The sequence below is a fragment of the Aulonocara stuartgranti genome, assembly GCF_965226115.1.
Source record: "Aulonocara stuartgranti genome assembly, chromosome: 7".
In the NCBI taxonomy this organism is placed as follows: Eukaryota; Metazoa; Chordata; class Actinopteri; order Cichliformes; family Cichlidae; genus Aulonocara; species Aulonocara stuartgranti.
The window spans coordinates 39,928,527-39,946,704 of record NC_138945.1 but is presented as its reverse complement, the minus strand read 5'-3'; the positions used below and the strand labels follow the sequence as shown (position 1 = coordinate 39,946,704).

The window sequence follows — 18,178 nt, the reverse complement described above, 5'->3', positions numbered from 1 at the left end:
CCCGGCTCTGTGCTGGAATATTTAAGTGAAGCTGATCGTTTTACCTGTTTGTGTTTGCTTCATTCACACTTACGTGTAAAGACGTGATATGAATCCGGCCCAAGGTCCGCTCCGCCTTCTTGAAGGTGGGACAGCTCAAAGTTCAGCTGAACACGCTCCTCCTTAAATGAGATGGTCTAATCTGAGCTGCAGGTTCATAGTCCACTTGAAAAAAGCCCAACACTGAAACACTCATTTCATTTTTAAACCTTCTAAGGTTTTTATTCTAACACATCGTTGGTTAGACAGCAGATAAATGCTTTCAGTCTTCACTCAGGAACATTTTACTTGATTGTAATATTTTAATTTAACTAATAAAAGATTTAATAAAAGAAGGAAGTAGCTTTATTAGTCAGTGAAAACTGAAGCCTTAGACTGCTATTCATTGTAAAGTCCAGCAGGGGACGACTCCTCCGGTTTTCTAAAGAAGCCTTATTGTACAAAAGCCCAAGAAAACATGATCCTGCTGCTCACTGTGAAGTCAGTAAACCCTCTCCTGGTGAATTTATTCTCTGAGATGCTTATTTTGAGTCTTATTGGATCAAACATGAAGTTGTACATTTTGGTCCCATTAGAGGCTCAGAAAGCACGTCACCGTTTTTACATCTGCTGATTTAATTACTGACTTGATGACTGAATGAAGGTTTGTTCTTGTTCATGTCTCTTAATGTGTGAATGACTGAAGTGCAAACATGCATGAAACAACAACAGTTATTCTGAACCAGTAACATAACACCTGTTTGCTCCACAGTTTTGAGTACCAGGTGAAACGAATGAATCTTATCCTGTGGTGTAAACCTTACACTTATGCTTTACACTATAGCCTCTTGATTTTTAGTTTTAAGCAATGGAAACGACTGCAGGTGGTTTTAGTGAAGGACTAGAAGATGATTGTGGGAAAGATGGATGACCCCTTATTAAGAGCTTTATTGTTCCCCTCAGAGGACTCTCATGATAAAGTTTGCATGTTTGTGGCAGATGCAAAGAGCAGCTGCTGGCTATGATCCTGGGTCAGTGTGGTTACATAAGTGAACCTGCAGAACAAACACAGCAGGGCCAGTTGAAGGACGCTGCAGGGCCACGATAACGAGAGGATGGTACAAGCAGACGGGTTAAAGGTTGTCCACAAGCCAATCACATGACATCCAAAAATCAGCTGATTACAGAAACTACAGGGTGGGCCATTTATATGGATACACCGTAAAAACATGGGAATGGTTGGTGATATTAAAGTCCTGTTTGTGGCACATTAGTATATGTGAGGGGGCAAACTCCTCAAGATGGGTGGTGACCATGGTGGCCATTTAGAAGTCGGCCATCTTGGATACAACTTTTGTTTTTTCAATAGGAAGAGGGCCATGTGACACATCAAACTTATTGGTAATGTCACAAGAAAAACAATGGTGTGCTTGGTTTCAACGTAACTTTATTCTTTCATGAGTTATTTACAAGTGTCTGACCACTTATAAAATGTGTTCAATGTGCTGCTGGATTGTCAATGCAACCCTCTTCTCCCACTCTTCACACACTGATAGCAACACCGCAGGAGAAATGCCAGCACAGGCATCCAGTATCCGTAGTTTCAGGTGCTGCACATCTCGTATCTTCACACCATAGACAATTGCCTTCAGATGACCCCAAAGATAAAAGTCTAAGGGGGTCAGATCGGGAGACCTTGGGGGCCATTCAACTGGCCCACGACGACCAATCCACTTTCCAGAAAACTGTTCATCTAGGAATGCTCGGACCTGGCACCCATAATGTGGTTGTGCACCATCTTGCTGGAAAAACTCAGGGAACGTGCCAGCTTCAGTGCATAAAGAGGGAAACACATCATCATGTAGCAATTTCAAATATCCAGTGGCCTTGATGTTTCCATTGATGAAGAATGGACCCACTATCGTTGTACCCCATATACCACACCAAACCATCACTTTTGTTGTTCCAACAGTCTTGGAGGGATCCATCCAATGTGGGTTAGTGTCAGACCAATAGCAGTGGTTTTGTTTGTTAACTTCACCATTCACATAAAAGTTTGCCTCATCACTGAACAAAATCTTCTGCGTGAACTGAGGGTCCTGTTCCCATTTTTGTTTTGCCCATTCTGCAAATTCTGTGCGCCGATCTGGGTCATCCTCGTTGAGATGCTGCAGTAGCTGGAGTTTGTAAGGGTGCCATTTGTGAGTAGCTAATATCCGCCGAAGGGATGTTCGACTAATGCCACTCTCCATTGACATGCGGCGAGTGCTACGCTGTGGGCTCTTGCTGAATGAAGCTAGGACAGCCACTAATGTTTCTTCGTTAGTGACAGTTTTCTTTCGTCCACATTTTGGCAAATCCAACACTGAACCAGTTTCATGAAACTTAGCAAGCAGTTTGCTAACTGTAGCATGGGAGACGGGTGGTCTCGTAGGGTGTCTTGCATTCAAATCTGCTGCAATGACCCGGTTACCGCGTTCACCAGATATCAACACAATTTCGATCCGCTCCTCACGTGTTAACCTCTTCGACATGTCAATGGCTGTGAACAAAGAGAAACCTGTACATAACTCATGAAAGAATAAAGTTACGTTGAAACCAAGCACACCATTGTTTTTCTTGTGACATTATCAATAAGTTTGATGTGTCACATGGCCCTCTTCCTATTGAAAAAACAAAAATTGTATCCAAGATGGCCGACTTCTAAATAGCCACCATCCATCTTGAGGAGTTTGCCCCCTCACATATACTAATGTGCCACAAACAGGACTTTAATATCACCAGCCACTCCCATTTTATTACGGTGTATCCATATAAATAGCCCACTCTGTATTTTCTTTTCCTTGTCTGTATCCACCCTACACCCGAGTGCTTTATTAAAACTTATTTTGTGGTAAAGTTATCAAAATAATTGCCAGGAGGTCTTTCAAGACGTGCTAGGAGAATACTGGCCTGCACAGATGTTATAACCTTTCATCAAGAATGTGTGAAAGGCTGTTTACACCTGTGAGAGCTTAACCTGAAAGCTCGCAAAACAGAAGTGTCTCTTTCAGAGGTTTCATTGTGTACATCATGAAAATGATGCAAATGTGACATCTATGCAGAGAAGCTTCCATGTCCCATGTTTAAAAAATGTTGAAGAAAGGGTGATATCTACAACCTGCAGGACACCGGTCCTTGAGGCCTGGGGTTCCCCGCCCGCGACGTTGAACATCCTGTTAGGTCATGATGCTGAACACTACTTTATAGATATCTCAGGCTGACAAGCATTTTGTTTGTTTTTTTAAATATAAAATCCAGGTGAGACTTTGTTCACTTTTCACTGATTCTTTGTTCAGATCGGAGTGAATGTCTTTAGCTGCAGGTCATCAGCTCTTTGGAAAGGTGTGTGTGTGCAAACATAAACCAGACTCCAGCTAAAAACCATCCACATTTTATTGTTCTGTCACTCAGGGGTAAGACAGCAGGCTGTTGCCACAGAAAACATTTCACCATCACATTACACCAACTTTAAACATTCAACTTTATTCACCGGCTTTCCTTAAAACCCTCGTTAACACACACACTCTTCACTTCAGACACACGATTCCCTCCAACACTGAGCGGCGCGTACAAAATACTTTTTTTAAAAACAGGAAATCGATGCACACACTTACACACATCTAAATGAACATGTAGCTTAAACAGAGTTTGAGAACTAATCCATGAACATCACTCATCACAGCACAGGTGGTAAAAATCACATTTTCCAGGTCACTTTTCTTAAAAAAATAAATTATGTTTTCCTTACCAGCTGCTCTGAGCAGACGCTAAATTAATCAGTGACCGATGTCAGAAGCATTTTCCTACAAACTAATGTGCAAATCTTTGCATTACTGTGAAAGAAAGCAGAAACATTAAAGCTGCAGCCATCCACCCCACAGTCAGACCACCCACCGACTGTCAGCTTCTAAAAGCAGCTCATTTCTGTCACCCAGACAAAAATCTGTCATTAAGACTTAATTCAGTGAGAAATAAAACCGATGATTATCTGCAGGCAGGTCATCCTTTCACAAATCATTCTTTTAAATCATCCAACTTGCCAGAAGGAGCAGCTGAGACCCCGTCCACCTGACCTCAAACATGCTCCCTCACATCACTTGAGATTTACGCCCCCCCAGGAAATCTGAGTCATCCTAAAGTTAAGCAGCTGCTAGTTTTCATCTTTAAACTTGTTTCAGTTGCTTCAGTTTTGTTTCCTTTTCCTATTTTTTTTTTTTTTGATTAGTGAAGCAGATAACTTCATGATGAAGATTGTAAGAAAACTGAAGACAACCCAAACACAAATTTTCTCTGGCAATTTCTGAACAGCTTCTATTTTTGAAGCATTTCTAAAGTTCATGTTTTAAAGCCAAGAATCACTTCAACCACAAAGCCCCCTCCCCCAAAAGATCCACTCTTGGAAGACTTCCTCCCCCCTCCCCCTCCTGTAGCACTGATGTGAATCTAATGTGATTCAGCATTGGCATTAACGGATGCATGTTTGTAAAAGTGACTCTGCATGTATGTGCAGCATGGCAGTGCGTGCTTTAAAAACAGAGCAAGCATGCTCAGTAGTACGGGCCGATGTTCTCATATCCGGCATAGCCCGGCCAATCAGGGAAGATCCCGTGTGAACACGTGGGGCTGCCATATCGGTCGAAGTGAACCCCATAGTCACAGGAGGGCCTACTCCAGGCCTGCTGATGGCCCCTCCTCATCGAGGACCACGTGATGCTATAGTTGTTGCCTTGGTTGCTGTCCCAGTGCTCGCAGCCATCCACCTGGTAGCAGACGGCAAACTCGATGCGCTCATGCGGCTTCAGCTCGCCAGACACAGACACTTCGAAGGAGAAGGTGTCGTGGTGCAGGCTGGGATAGGAGTCCTTCATGTACACACAGTCCACATCCGTGTGGCTTTTCCACGAGTCAAAGGTCACACGCACCTTCACTGACTTCTCGAAAGACACGTTCCTGACTTTGACGGTTCCCGCGAACGCCTTCTCTTTCAACAGGCAGTGCTCGAGGCAGATGAGGTTCTCCTCCAAGCGCTGACGGAACAGCAGGTAGTCTGAAGCAGGCTGAGCGAAGCCCAACACCAGCCGGTCATCCTCAGCTTTGAGTGACAGAGCTGAGCTCAGCTGCTCCTGGATGTTCATGGGAATGTCGATGGGGTCACTGAATGGAGAGAACATCTTCACCCGGGTCAGAGCCAGGCCTTTGTGGTCGGCAAAGGTTACACGCTTTTTGGTTTTGGTCCCGTTTTTGCTAATGGATCTGTCATCCTGGAGCTCGGACTGATCGAGGAGGTGCGAGTGCTGGAACCTCAGAGCAGGTTTACAGGTTTTCCGAGGCTTCCTGTAGGAAAAGTCCTCTTTGGAGAGGTACAGGGGCAGGGTCATGTCGATCGGCATGGTGGGCTCTGGAGGAAGCACGCACAGAACACTGAAACACAGGAAAGAGTGCTTCTGTTAAAATACATCGTTAAAATAATCTTACTCCATTTTAATATTTATCATTACACTGAGAGCTGACTCAAACTGTCTGCTCTTTGTAACACCAGGACGTTAGTTACAGAGCAACAGGATCAGTCAATGCAGATAAACCTGGATTCTTCTATGGAAATATAAGTGGTTTAATTTCTGCTGCTCACTCCACATTACAAACTCTCACTTTATTACAGATGACAAATATCCAAATTAAGTCATATGGACAAACTGAAAAACAGTGCAAGTCCATCATTTACAGTAAATGATGTGATTAAGTCACAGTACAAAGTTCTCAGCACAACAAGAATGTCATCACAGTCTAGGGCTGCTCAATTAATCGAATTTTAATCTCGATTACGATCTGGGCTTTCAACGATCATTAAAAATGACTGAGCTGATTATTAGCCCCTCCCTCGTACTTTACTCTCGCGCTGCTCTCTGCATTTCGAACACGTGTCACAACAATTAAGAGCAGCGGTCCCCAACCTTTTTTGCGCCACGGACCGGTTTATGCCCGACAATATTTTCATTGACCGGCCTTTAAGGTGCCGCAGATAAATACGACAAAATAAAACTAGTACTGGTACCGAAAACATTATTACTAACACACGTGAAAAGACCAAGGAAAACCGAGTAAACGATAAAAACGATAACAAAATAACGCTGAAAACCGATAAAAAACCCTGAAAACTATACATTTCACACCTGAGCCTCAACTCTCGCGGCCCGGTACCAAACGACTCACGGACCGGTACCGGTCCGAGCCCCGGGGGTTGGGGACCACTGATTAAGGGGACCCGAGGGAAGCTCGGAAAGCTAAGCAGAAGTTATTTGGAGAGGAGAGTGACTGCCGCTGGTTGAAAAGAGGTTAAAAAAAAAAACCAAAAAAAAAAAAAAAAAAAACACTTGTGGTGTGGAAACATTATGGGCTCGCGGAGTCAGACATGGATCAAGTAGACATAGTGTGTAAACTCTGCTACAGTGTCGTAGCTGCAACACAGAGCAACACTGCAAAGTTCACTAAACATAGATGTTTACATTTTTCATTTATGTTTTATATTGCAAACATTTGCACTGTTATCGGTATTTGCACACTATTTTATGACAATCTTTAAAGTCATTATTCAATACATTGTTATTGTTAAATAAATATCGTCAAATAATCGAGATCTCAATTTCAGTGAAAATAATTGTGATTATCATTTTTGCCATAATCGAGCAGCCCTATCACAGTCTGTATCATATTCAAAAAGTACATTTTAAAAGTTTAAGTTTAAACTTCATGATCTTTTTTTGTAACAAAAGTGAACATAAAGAAAATCAATGAGTACAAATCATTTATATGCAGATTGACCAATCACAACAATGTGATTGGTCACTTGCAATGTTGAACCTGGAACAACATTTTCATGATGGTCTGGGAACAACACCAACACGAGGATATCAGATCATCCGTGTGTCATGGTGAGACCACCACAGATTTCACCACATTTTACCTGTAATTGTATGGTAATGTATGTCATGCATCTTTGTGGAACAGGTGACCCACGTTGCTGTAAGTGGTTAGATTTCTGTATAAAAGCTCCAAAGCTCCTTTAGTGGTTTAAGTCCTGCAGCAACTGTGTCAGTGTGTTCTTTACCTGAGGCTCTGAATACAAGTCTTTAATGTGAGTTTACTATGTGTTATTTCATCACTGTATTGTTGTAGTGCATGTATTTTCCAACTTGACCACATTTTACTGCAAACTGATAATAGCCCTTTTTTAAAATTATAATTAAGATGCAGTAAAAAACACCAGTTCTAAGCTCCTAAATTTGACCCGACGATGCTGTAAAGATTCAAACTCAATGAAATTGTCAAAATTTCAGGCTAAACACGAAACAGGTGTAAACTACAGATAACAGCAACAATCCTCATATCGGTCATGAATTATGCCCATATTGGGAAGAGGGGAGCAGAGTCTCTCTTGAGTCTGATATCACATCCAGTAAATTTTCTGTCTGACAACATCTGAAGCAGAGCAAACAGTGACAACAGCCGTGAAGACTGTAAATATCCAGCATATCTTATCTGCACAAACAGTTAATCAGGTCAGTGAAGACAAAGGTGGAGCTCGTATGCCTGAGCCCCTGCAGTAAATCTGACCCTCGTTAATCCACATCAGGACAACACTGGGATTCTGATCCTTCTCACACAGACAGACACCTCAATCAGGAGCTGTGACCTAAACAATCTCATTGTTAAAGTCTTTAAAACACACAGGAAACAACCTTTGACCAAGTGACTGACTTAGAGTCTGGGGTCAGATACAGCCAGTCATCCAGGTGGTGACCTGTACACAGGTGTCTGTGCTGGCGACCTTCATTAATGGGAAAAGATTTAGAGTCTGAGCAGACTTCAGATGATGAGATATGGAATCACAGCATGATATATTTTCAAAATACAGAAATGCAAAAGCAGCATTAGAATTTGTTTTCAAGTAGCACAGCGCATCAGCTTAAGGTAAAAGAAGAAAAAAAACAACAACTGAGCATCAGTGAAACAAACGTTATCCATCAGGAGGAAAACTTTAGCTTCCTCCAATCTGCTTACCTCTAAATCTGACTGCAGCACAGAAGCACTTTAATTACGAGTGTCCTTTAAACCTCCAAGCATGACAGTTAAACAGCAACATCAGTTAGCCATGAGAATAATCGGCTGATGTGAACGAATGTAACACTAGTGTTTGTCACCGACTGTTAGTAAACCATCACACTGTGAATGTGATGCATATTAACAGACTATTGAGGTGTTTCTAATATTCTGACACCCTAGTCTATGTACACAGAAGGACAACATAAGAAACAATGAGTGACAATATTTAATATCAACTAGGGCTGGGCAATATTATACCGTTTATGGTAATACCGGTATAACGTTTGGCAACGATAAGAAAATGAAATATTGCGATAGAATATGTGTAAAAGGCGCATGCGCAGTGCCTTTGTTTTCATATGCACATGGTGGAAAAAGCACGGCGGAGAATGACAAGGGCGAAAGCGGATCGTTGAATGAAACAGATGAACCAGAATTGGTTTGTAAAAATGCTGCAGCTTCAGTGGTGTGGAACTGGTTTAGCTTTCGTCTGTCAGATACACAACAAAGCACTATTTTGGTAGAGCATGCTAGCGGGCCATCGTTATTACCGTGTTTTTTGGAAAATACGGCACACTTAAAATCAATTCTTAGATTTTTCTGAAAATCGACAGTGTCCCTTATGTTTGGATTCTGGTTGTGTTTACTGACCGCGAAATGAGTACGAATTTGCTAAGCTACAAACCCGCACCGCTTGATGGATTGTCGGAGCATTACGGCTATCATAGGCAGGAGCCTCGCGGAGTGATACGTACTGTGCTTCAACATAATATTACCGTATTGTGTGTGTATAACCTCTTTTTAAGTTTTGTGGATATTATACATGGTTATGCTGAGGATAACTGTCAGCAAGGAATTTGCATTTGCACTGTTAAATTTTTATATAACTTCAATACACATAAAAAACAGCAGCTTGTTTAAATGAAAATACATTGATGGGCTTTTTTTTGCACTAATAAAGTTGTGGAGTTGTAAAGTATTTTGTCTAGTGTCGATTATATCGTCAGTTATATCGTTATCGCAAATTTTCAAATTTTTATCATGATAAATATTTTTGGTCATATCACCCTGCTCTAATATCAACTTCAATTATGAGTCTGTGATAAACATGGCTGAATTGCCAAAAATACTGGAAAATATTTTAAATTTCGAAAAATAAATCCTTAACAGTCTCTTCGTGTTGTATTTAACTCGTTGAGACTGGACAGGTGTACCTAGTAAAACGCCAACATAAAACCTACACTAACACAGTTGCGTTCACGGTGCCCCCTCTCATCAGGTGAAACGGACTTCAGTGAAAACACCGGAGCAGCAGGAGCTCCACACCACAGACACATTTACCTGCTAGCAAACTCTTCAGGTCAACACCAGCAGCACACCCACTCTGACGCTTCACCTTCAGGTGTAGCGTAAGTTTCGTCACACTTCCGTGTCTTGCACGATAAATGGTGCCACAGTCACACCCCCTCCAAGTCACCACGTTGTGGTCACCTTCCGCCATGTCCGTGGGTTTCATTCATTCATTCATTTACCAAAAGCGTGAAAACGTTTGTAAAACCACAGCTTTCTGCGGCCCACGCTACGTCACACACACACCTGAGCTGCTGCCGAGAACCATTTGCGGTTTGTCCGGTTCCGTTGTGCCGTCACCGCGCTGTGCCCTGGTCCTCGGTCTGGTCCTGGTTCCGGGTCTCTGTCCTAGATCTCTGAGGACTCCGCAGCAGCACTCTGCTCGGGCGCTAACTCTCAGCTCACACTAAAACCGGTGAGCCGCTTTTCTTCTTCTCTTGCCTTCAAACGGCCACGCCGCTTTCACGTGGACACGCGTCCGCAGCCAATCAGAGAGCGCGCTGACGGAGTGGTCGGCGGCCTGGCGCCCTGCTGTCAGAGCCGTCTCTCCGCGTGAAGATTGACAGAAAGCCGTAATCTGAGTTATTTATCGTGGTTCGTAGGGCCCAGTTTAGCGCCTCGTGCTGTTTTAGTAAATTAAATGTAGATTAAATCAAACATCATCCGCTTACTACCTGGAAGCATGAATATTAACCCTGTAAAGGTAAAACTTCACAAAAATACCTTTAAAAAACGCCTGGAATAAATAAATACATTGAAAATATATTAATTTGCATTTATGTTTTATAATTTATATCATATTTGCTACATCCGACATTGTTTTCCAATTTATTTATCTCTTTATGTGAAACTTATTTATTTTTATTATTTATTATTGTTATTATTATTATTATTATTATTATTATTATTATTACCTATTTTTCGGGAGGAAGTAAACTTATGACGTAGAACTCTAAAAAAACTCAAACTGGATCAAATATGATGCAGCTGTTTTACAGAGTTCAGGCTCATATTTTTGTGATTTTAACAGTTTTCTCTTAAGGCCTGTGAATTGGTTCTACTTAAAACTTTAGTTTAAACTCTTAAGTTTTCAATATGTGCATGTTTGTTTTTTCAGATTTTCTTTGGTGTAAAATTTAAAAATGAGCAATAAAATTTGTATATTTATGTGAGAAGAAGCTAAAGTGAGATGCAAAACCTGCTTACAAAAAAGAGGAGAGACTCAAGTCTTCACTGGGCCAAAACACGTGTGAACATGTATAACATTTCATGTCATTTAGATTCTGTCTATATATTTTTGGTTTGTTTTAATACATGAGTGCATGTATACATACACACACACACACATATATATTTGTATTTGTACATGTAAATGCAAGTATACATATGTTTATATATTGGCTTGTTGTATATATCTAAAATAAAGAATAAAAAAAATAAAGAATAAAAAAAAAATAACATCTGTAAGAGACAGCTGGAGACATGTAACAGCAAACTGTGTCTGCAATGTCTGTGGGTCTCTTTGCCTCTGTTTGCATCTGTGGGTTTAGGATGAGTGAGGGTCTTGGGGTCATTGCTGCAGCACTTGTGGGCTGCATGTGCAGCTGAACCTTTACACCCGAGCACAGACACACTGAATGTTTTTTCTGTAATTCTTCTAAAAACATGAACACACGTGACATTTTCATATTGATTTTCTTTTAACATGAGCTCACTTTGTGTCCGTGTAACAGTGCTTTGTGTTTTGTAGGACACTACAAGTCTCCCCCCCCATGATGCTGAACAGCTGACAGCTTTGTAAATAGCAGCTCTGATTCGGGACACGATCCCAGGTTAGAGAACGGGCTGTGGTATTTTGGTGCTTCACCTTAGCACATGAAGCACAGCTGGTACACACACAGGCACAGGTTACACCTCAGTGCTGTCAGTGAGGTGCGTGGAGTTTGCATTGGTGGTGTGATTAAACAGGAGAACTGAAAACATCCCCACATCCGCTCTGAGATTATAATCTTTACTTATTGTTAATTTTTTTTTAATCTAAACAGCTGATTGATTATCTGAGAAGAAAGTTCCTGGTGAAGTTTATGACTTTACAAAACCGTCCCTTTCACTCTCGCACAAATCACCCGTGACCCTAGTCTCCACCCACTCCACCCTGCCTCCACTCTCAGACACCACCTGTTGTTTTGAATGGTTGACCCCATCTATTTAAACTCCTCCACCTTCCCTTGCTCTGCTCTTGCAGCTTTAGTGATGATTTTCACATATTTAAAGGTTTTAAATATTAACTATTGTCACTTTTGGCATCTTTGACTGTAAATTGTTTTTACAAACTAAACCTTTTGTGCCTTTGTTGTTGATAAAGTTATCAGATTATTATTATTAAATTAATTCCATCAGAAGAAGATATAGAAGATATCTTTATGTTATAATATAAAGCATATTGACTGAATGTTGTTGTGAATTAGGGCAATATAAATAACACTGAATTAAACTGCCTGTTTTATTTCTTAACTCTGATAAATAATCTTCATATTCTAATAATCACAAAGACCAAAATTAGTAAAAAAATTGAATTAAACCCTTCATGTTAAAAAAAAACTTGAACTTTAGCAAATACAGGAAAACGAAACTGAACCTAAACTACATTTAACACCGAAAGTAAAGTGCTCAAAAAATCAGGATCAGTCTTAAACTCTCTCCTCTGTACATGTTAACCTAAAACACCTGAAGCATGAGATTAAACTATTATAGATTTCTGAGGTGTCTGCAGCGTGGCTCTGAATGAGGTCCGCAGCTGAAAAAGGAACTTTATTAATTCTGTTCTTTATGCATCTTTGCAAACATCACATAAAGCACAAATACAGTCTTTGCAGAGCACCTCCGACAGCAGCAGGACGTCCCTGCAGAGATACTTTGTGTTCCAGCAGCTGCAGCATGAAATGATGTCAGCACGAATGGTGGCCTTCCAGCCTCGTTAGGAAACAGCCTGCTGCTGTTCTGGCACAGTATCATGTAAATATTTGTTCAGAACTCAACCTACTGAACGCTGGGGTTCAAGAGCAGAAAGAGAAGCTCTCTGCTCTCTGATAAGGACCCTGAACGCAGCACCACATGACTTGAAAATAGACCGAGCTGTGCTGTGACAAAGGTGAAATGTTAATCACGGCAGTCGATCACAGCTGAACACGCTGTGTTCTAAGGCTTCTAACTCTCTGTGGGTTCAGTCAGAAGCTGATGAAAATGAAATGGAGTTTACTGTTCAGGGAATAAATTATAAAACATACAGAAATCCATCATCTGCTTCCCAATCACTTCCAGTTTAGAGTCGGTTTGTGCTGGACATGTGTGTGTGTTGGGGGGAGGGGTCTTTTATCAGCACTATATGAGCTGGAATAATAAGAGTAATTATTCTCGGTGTGGAAGAATTTGAACGAAGTCAGAAACAGAGCAAAACAGGACAAAATCTGCTGTGAATAGACATAAATATTAAAGTGACTGAACACAAAAATTTGATTGGTGGTCACATGATTTTGACTAATAGTGCAAATTTGTTTACTGCATGTAATATTTAAATATTTATGTGCGATGTCATGTTAAGTTATAGCAGTTTGTTTCTGTGATCTCAATTGGTCAGAAGAGATTTTGTTGGCAGTGATCCTGAAAAAAAATATGAGTATTGTCCCTGTGCAACTTGTATGTACAGTATATATATATATACGGTGTATACATACTGTGTATATGTGCAGTGCTGTGTTGAGTTGTGTTCTGGACTCTGCAGCTAAAAGTTGAAATCAGGTGAAGCGTGTGAACGAGGTGCAGTGGCTTTGGCTTTGATCCTGAACCTTTCAAATCAATCAGTGCTGCTTGTTTAAGGCCATTATGGGACCTCCGCTGTACATGGATGTGCTCATGTCTTTAACCTGCTCTGTCTAGCTTGGGGGAACTGTGAAAGCTTTTGTTAGTTTAAGTTTTATTCTCGCAGAAACCAGAAGAAGCGCACACATCTGTAATTTACACCTAAACTCCACCAGCTGTGGGAATAATTGCTCCATTTCCTCCACGTTAACGATCAGTGAACAATACCGAAGAAGAAATGATTACATTTAAATAACAATGGGCCTGATTTACATATGAAAGCTGCAAAATGCATCAGCACAGAGGTAAGGACCTGGGGCTTCCATACAGCACCTGCATGTGGATCAATAGCTTCCTCTCGGGCTGTAGACAGAGAGTCAGAGTTGGCCATCACACATCCTCAGCCCTGAGTCTCAGCACTGGCTCACCCCAGGGCTGTGTGCTCAGTCCACTGCTCTACTCTCTCTACACACACGACTGCACTCCTCGCCACCACAGCAACATCTTTGTGAAATTTGCAGATGACACCACAGTGGTGGGGCTCATTTCCAAGGGAGACGAGTCTACGTACAGAGACGAGGTGGAGCAGCTGACGTCATGGTGTAAGGCCAATAACCTCCTCCTCAACACTTCAAAAACCATAGAACTCATAATAGACTTCAGAAGGAAAAAGGCAGAGATCCAACCACTATTCATAAATGGGGACTGTGTAGAAAGGGTGGCAAGCTTCCGCTTCCTGGGAGTCAATATAGAAGAGAACCTTTCCTGGAGTGTGAACACCTCCGAGCTGCTGAAAAAGGCCCAACAGAGACTGTACTTCCTGAGAATTCTCAGGAGGAATAACATCACACAGAGACTGCTGGTGTCCTTCTACAGAGCCACCATTGAGAGTGTTCTAACTTACTGCATATGCATCTGGTACACTAGCTGCACAGGGGCTCAGAGGAAAGCACTCCAAGGGATCATTAACACCGCCCAAAAGATCACTGGCTGCCCTCTCCCCACACTGGAAGTTCTACACAACGCCCACTGTTTTAAAAAGGCCCAAAACATCATAAAAGACACCTCACATCCTGGCCACTCCCTGTTCGAACTGTTGCCCTCAGGCAGACGGTACAGGGCAATCAGAGCAAGGACTAATAGACTCAAACACAGCTGTTATCCAACTGCAATAACACATCTGAATACTACAAAAAAATGTCCATCACGCCACTCTTGTGTTAATCTATGCACGGTCTGAAGCATGTGTGTGGGAATGTATGTGAATGTTTTACTGTTATATCTTATTAGTATTTTAAGTATTCTATCTATTTTATTTATTGAATTTTATTGTTTTATTTATATTTCGATATTGCTAGGGATGATGCAATGATCGGGGACCATTCTTAATTTCGTTGTTCTCATGACAATGACAATAAAGTTTCTGATTCTGATGTCTTAATTAGCTACACACACACACACAGTATATGATTTATTGCTGGTTCAGCTCTGTGTAGTTATACTGAGGCAGCTGATCCTGTTCATATGATGTATCACTTTAAAACATTTATGATACAGTTCCTGTAGCTCTGCTGTCCTGATTCTGTGGATTTAAATGTGTTTGTTGGTCTGTTAATTAAAAAGACAAAAATGCATTTTTTATTTGAAGGATAATTCTAATTAAATGTTTGAAAATTAATTAATCTGATATAATTAATTAAGATAAAAAACCGAAATGCCTAATTTATGTTAAATAATTATGTAATTCATAATTTCACTTTTTTAACTTTATAGAAGTTGAATAACAGCAGCTGACACCGACAAAAAAAAGACTCCAGATGTGTTTGAACGGCTGATTAATTATCAGCACTTTGTTGCTTTTATTCATGTTTTTATTAACGTCTGTTTTCATCATGTGGTTCACACATTTCCCTAAACTCAACAAAATGTAGAAATTAAAAATAAATTTCTTTATGAATTATGAATTAAATGGGATTTAAAATGTATCAACTTCAAGCTTTAAAGCTTAAATCATTTATTTATTTAAAGTTATTTTTTTCATGGTCTGTTTTTTCCTCAGTATTATTAACTATTTTTTAAAATTTCTTCTTTCTTGTTTATTTGTTCTTTATTTAAACTTTATTTCATTTCTTGAACTCTCGGTATAGCAGAGTGATGAGAACTTTCTCTGATGAATACTTGAATGGAAGCGGGGATGATCAGCATCAGCAGCTTTCAGAAGGACATGAAGAGCAATGTTCCCTCTAATTTTTCACGTGTCTGAGCGAACACGCAAACTCCCTGAGCGGTCTCTTGGACCTCTGTGAGCAACAGCAGACGTGTGCACTGTGGTCACGCCAGCATCGAATCCATCCAAGTTACATGGTTTATTACAATAATCAAATTACAGCATTTACATTTATGTTACACTACTTTTAATTAACTGCTTTAGCCCACTTACAATGTAAATTTTAAAAAAAAATCTTGTTCATGACCTGTGTAGCATGGTAACACTATTGGAAGTAAAAAAAATAACTTGAACTCCAATTTTGAAAACACAACTTTTTATTATTATTATTTTTTTTTTTTTTTATAAAGCTCTGACTTGTATTATGAGTCTGTGGTCTGGGAGAGAGTCCTGTAACTCTCTGTGTGCAGAATACAGTATAAAATGACCAGTGCTGGGCAATTAATTATATAGTTACTTCTTCAAAAAAAGTTACTGAGTTTTGTAAACAAGAAAGTTTTTTGCAGCTGTTTACCTAAAAATGCAGCCAAGGCGTTTTTTAAATAAACATTTCAAACTATTTACAAAACAATCAGCTGTTCTGCATCAAATTTGATGCCACAGAAATTATTTGTGCCACTCCAAAAAATAATTTCTGTCCACTATGAGATAAAGGAGAACAACAGCCTGATACCTGCAGGCCTGGCAACAGGAGATGTATCAATCCTGTAACACCTGTAACATTCAGCAGTCGCCTCATTGTTCTGACACACACAACAAAACTATTGACTACACTACACACTAACTACACAAGATTTGCGCTAAACGTCGCAAATCTCTCACATCTCAAAACACCGGCATCACTCCTAAAACTTCCCCCCTCCCTAAACAACTAAATGCTATGTTTTGATTGGTCGACATGGTACATTTTTCAACCAATAGGAAAGGGCGGGGTTTTTTGGTTTTGTTTTTGCTCCCAGGCTTTTGAGTGTTTTCCGTATAAAACGCCGTTTTTACCGTTTCTCCCCGCACTAAATATAAACAACGACAGTATTCAGGAAGAAAACCAAACATTGCATATTTTTATCATAACTCTGGTTTTACGTGGCCTATCAACACAATTTAAAAACTGGTATAAAGTCCACACCTTTTCCGTCAATTGTTCCGTCTGTCCTGCTCACATCTCCAATGGTTGTACATGTTGTCATTAATGTGGCTTCACTCCACATCAGCCGCTTTGCTAGCTAAAACACCGGCGTCGGCACATAAGGACGCTGTATGGCAAGCCATTAGTGCCAATGGCTTGCCATAAGGACGCTGTCATAGCCTGTCAACGACATCAAAGTTAAAGAGAATATAGTTGTGATTGCTTGCAACATTATAATATTGTAAATGGTAAATGGCCTGTATTTGTATAGCGCTTTACTAGTCCCTAAGGGCCCCAAAGCGCTTTACACATCCAGTCACCCACCCATTCACACACTGGTGATGGCAAGCTACATTGTAGCCACAGCCACCCTGGGGCGCACTGACAGAGGCAGAGTGGTAATGGGTGTAAGAACACAAAATAGAAAATAGGCCTGGGATGGGAACAAAGAACTGGGGTGCAGGGCAGAAAGACAATCAACCCCCACCCCCAGGGCATGAAGCAAGAGTTAGAGGGTGAGGGGCAGACAAAGGGCAAATGGACACTACCATAAAAGGAGATGGGGATCAGGGTGTCAGCACCCTTAGCCACTTTCCATTGTGGGGGTGTTTACTGTAGGGGGGAGGAGACCAGAGGTTATAACTGTAACTGTTGCGTGGAGTTCTTTAGATCAGCCTTTAGCATAGGACTGCATAGGAGTGCAGTGTGCTGATCTCCAGATGCATCTGTAAGAATAATGGGTAATAAAAGGATTGTGTAAAACATGGAAACATCTCAGCGTGATCTCTACCAGGACCAAAAGAATTGCAGAGACTGGCGTTGTCTCAACAGTGGCATCGTTCTAATCCCATACAGGAGCAGCCAGTCACTTACTAACTAACACTGCAAAACAGAATTGTTACCGTATTTACCTTAATTTCAATTCAGGTTAGATTTTTTTGTGCGCAACACAGATTTTTTCTGCGCAGAGGCCGTGCCAGCAGTGCGCAATTGTGTACGCGCGCAGCTTAGAGGGAACACTGACGAAGAGATTGCAACTCTCCGGCAAACTGGGACCCATTCAGACCTTCCCTCAGCCCCTTGGCCACCTCCTCATTAAAATTACGTGAATACCAGTCTTACTGCCAGACTGCCCCCTCATAAGGCTCATTAGCCTCCATTCACATGAAGACAATAAAGATCCCTTCAGCCTCATTGATGGAGAAAACAATCAGTTTGCTCTTCTGAGTCAGTGCCTTAGATTAGATTAGATTAGATTAGATTAGATTAGATTAGATTAGATTAGATTAGATTAGATTAGATTAGATGAAACTTTATTAATCCTTCGGGTGGGTTCCTCCGGGAAATTCAGTTTCCAGTAGCAAGGCACCGAAAGAAGTTGCATTGTACAGATACATTAAGGGGAATGAGAGTAAGGATATAAGCATAAATACACCATATATACACATATACACATA

General features: G+C 40.8%; 2 protein-coding genes across 3 annotated transcripts in view; both read right to left on the bottom strand.

Annotated features, from left to right (window-relative positions):
• Positions 1–18,178, bottom strand: part of LOC309712231 (CD5 antigen-like) — a 229,228-nt gene that overhangs the window by 148,621 nt on the left and 62,429 nt on the right. The gene's annotated exons all lie outside the window — the stretch shown is intronic.
• On the bottom strand, positions 3,436–10,057 carry ppp1r3b (protein phosphatase 1, regulatory subunit 3B). Of its 2 annotated transcripts, none has more exons than XM_082542913.1 (2): positions 9,757–10,057; positions 3,436–5,481 (listed from the first exon to the last, which is right to left on the bottom strand). In XM_082542913.1, exon 2 carries the CDS (start codon positions 5,448–5,450, stop codon positions 4,608–4,610), a length of 843 nt encoding a protein of 280 aa, XP_082399039.1. In that variant the 5' UTR covers positions 5,451–5,481; positions 9,757–10,057; the 3' UTR covers positions 3,436–4,607. The 2 variants fall into 2 exon arrangements, with proteins under 2 accessions (XP_082399039.1, XP_082399040.1); XM_082542914.1 differs by lacking the exon at positions 9,757–10,057 and adding an exon at positions 9,502–9,724.